The sequence below is a fragment of the Mytilus edulis genome, chromosome 12 (assembly GCF_963676685.1).
Source record: "Mytilus edulis chromosome 12, xbMytEdul2.2, whole genome shotgun sequence".
NCBI classification, from domain to species: domain Eukaryota; kingdom Metazoa; phylum Mollusca; class Bivalvia; order Mytilida; family Mytilidae; genus Mytilus; species Mytilus edulis.
In genome coordinates, this window is record NC_092355.1 from 8,911,917 (window position 1) to 8,914,341 (window position 2,425).

Genomic DNA, 2,425 nt, shown 5'->3' on the forward strand with positions numbered 1-2,425 from the left:
TATAAGTACGCTCGGTCAGTGATATTTGTTGCGATTGTATATTGTACCACATTTGCACATTTACACTTTCATATTGATTAATACACTTTTAATTATTCGAAATACTAAAGATTTTCTTATCCCAGGCATAGATTAATTTAGCCGTATTTGGCACAACTTTTTAGAATTTTTTGTTCTCAATGCTCTTCAAAAATGTTCAACTTTGTACTTGCACAGAGCCTAACTACGGCCAACTTTTTTTTTTCTTATTTCCTAAATTGGAAACAAAATAATGAATTCCGATAGCTCAAATGAAGAAGCTACAATTGCAGAACCTACCGTTCTTGTAGAAATATTAAAGACACTTACAAAAATGGAGGAAAGAATGGGTAAAATTGAGAGGAAATTTGACCAAATAGAACAAATTACCTTCAAGCTAGAAGAAATAGAGAACGCGGTCAAAACTATAAATGAAAGAAACGAACAGACTGAGAACAGTTTTGTAGGTTTAAGCACAGTGGTGGATGACGTTATCAACCAATGTACCGGGAATAAACAGGAAATTCAAGAGCTGAAATTGGAAATGGAAAAAATAGGATCGGAAGTGAAAAAATCAAACACCGCAAAAGTCACTGATCAATCTAACGTTATTCAAAAAATGGAAGAAAGTTTGATAGATTTAAAGTGTCGCTCTATGAAAAATAATCTGATATTTTCTGGTCTACAATACCAGAAGGATGAGCATGTTGAAGAAAAACTTAGAAATTTCTTACAAAACGAACTTAAAATAAACCATCGAATAGAGTTCGGAAATGCCCATCGGTTTGGAAAACAGGGCTTTAATGGAACGAGGCCAATAGTTGCAAGGTTTTTGTTCAGAAAAGATTTAGAGATGGTGCTTTCTAGTGCTTACCACCTTAGAGGAAAACCTTTTGGGATTAAAGAGCAGTTTCCGTTTGAAATTGAACAAGCGCGGAAAAAGCTTTATCCTATCTTAAAGAAAGCCAAACAGGACGGCAAAATGGCAAGCCTGGTACGGGATAAACTATTTATAAACGGGAAATTATACATGGAAGAGAAAATAAAGACACATTCTCAAACACCGGCAAAAATGACACAACAGAAAATTGAGGCAACCAACCAGAGCCCGCCAATCCCACCGAGATCAAAACGAGCTAGGACTGAGTCAGATAACAGCCCTATAAGAAGAAATCTCAGAAACAGTGATTCCATACCTTCTCCATCAACACATGCGAACAACACACAACCAAACCAATATTAGAGTGGCCACGGAGAACAACCAGCTAGACAACATACAAAAACGAATATTGAAAATGATTTTAAAAGCAGTAATATATTCTCACTCCCGAATTCAGACATTTATAATGCTTCGACTTCAACCAGTAGCGATACATGTAACAGTCCTAGAAAAAATATTTCAGCTGGTAGTGATCTAAACATTTTATGCCTGAACTGCTGTGGAATTAAGTCTCGCGTGAATTATCCAGAATTTAAAGACATTATAGATAATCATGAAATAGTATGTCTTGTAGAAACTAAAACCGATGACATTGATGTGATAAATCTTCCCGGTTACGAATTCAAAATGAAAAACAGGAAAAAAGTTACGAAAACGAGATCGGGTGGTATTACAGTTGGCTACAAAGAACATTTGAAGACAATGATAGAAATAATAGACACAGAATGTAAATATGTAATGTGGTTTCAAGTTAACGGTAAAGCATTTAATTTAGATAAACCCGTTGTTTTTGGAGTCGTTTACATACCTCCGGAATATACTAGGTATTCCTCAGATGAAGCTGTTAATGAGATTGAACAAGAATTTCTACGCTTTTCGAACATTTCAAATTACATATGCCTCTTAGGGGATTTTAATGCCAGGACAGGTTGTGATGATGATTTTGTAATTATAAATGAAGATGAACATGGTGATAATAACTTGTCTGACTTTATCGAAAACCCTATTAATGCTCTAGAAGCTCTGTATATTCCCACGAAGAGGGAAAGTATGGATAAAGGAAAAAATAGATATGGCAATATGCTGTTAAATTTTTGCAAAGGCAACGGGGTTTTTATACTAAATGGAAGATTGGGAAGGGATCAAAATATCGGGCGATTTACTTGTCGTAATGCCAGTGTAGTTGATTATTGTATAAGCACTCCTGAACTTTTGAAAACGTTTAAGGACTTTGAAGTTTTAGATTCAAGTAAGTTATTGTCAGATGTTCATAACCCACTCTCTATTACTTTTTTCTGTGATAAAAACTTGGCAATTGCCCATGCGGAAAATGTCGATTATTTTAGTAAAAAGAATACGTTTACGAAGATAAAAAGATGGAATTCTGAAAAGATAAAAGATTTTCAAAATAATATTGATGTAGAAAAAATAGCAGAATTTGAATACAAACTTACAAATACTGATTTA

The 2,425-nt window shown here is 34.3% G+C and overlaps 1 protein-coding gene across 1 annotated transcript; it reads left to right on the plus strand.

The window, feature by feature from the left end:
- Nucleotides 1–271: 271 nt before the first annotated feature.
- LOC139497397 (A-kinase anchor protein 9-like) lies at nucleotides 272–1,261 on the plus strand. Its single transcript, XM_071285610.1, has one exon. The coding sequence runs from the start codon at nucleotides 272–274 to the stop codon at nucleotides 1,259–1,261; it is 990 nt and encodes a 329-aa protein (XP_071141711.1).
- The last annotated feature ends 1,164 nt before the right edge of the window (nucleotides 1,262–2,425 follow it).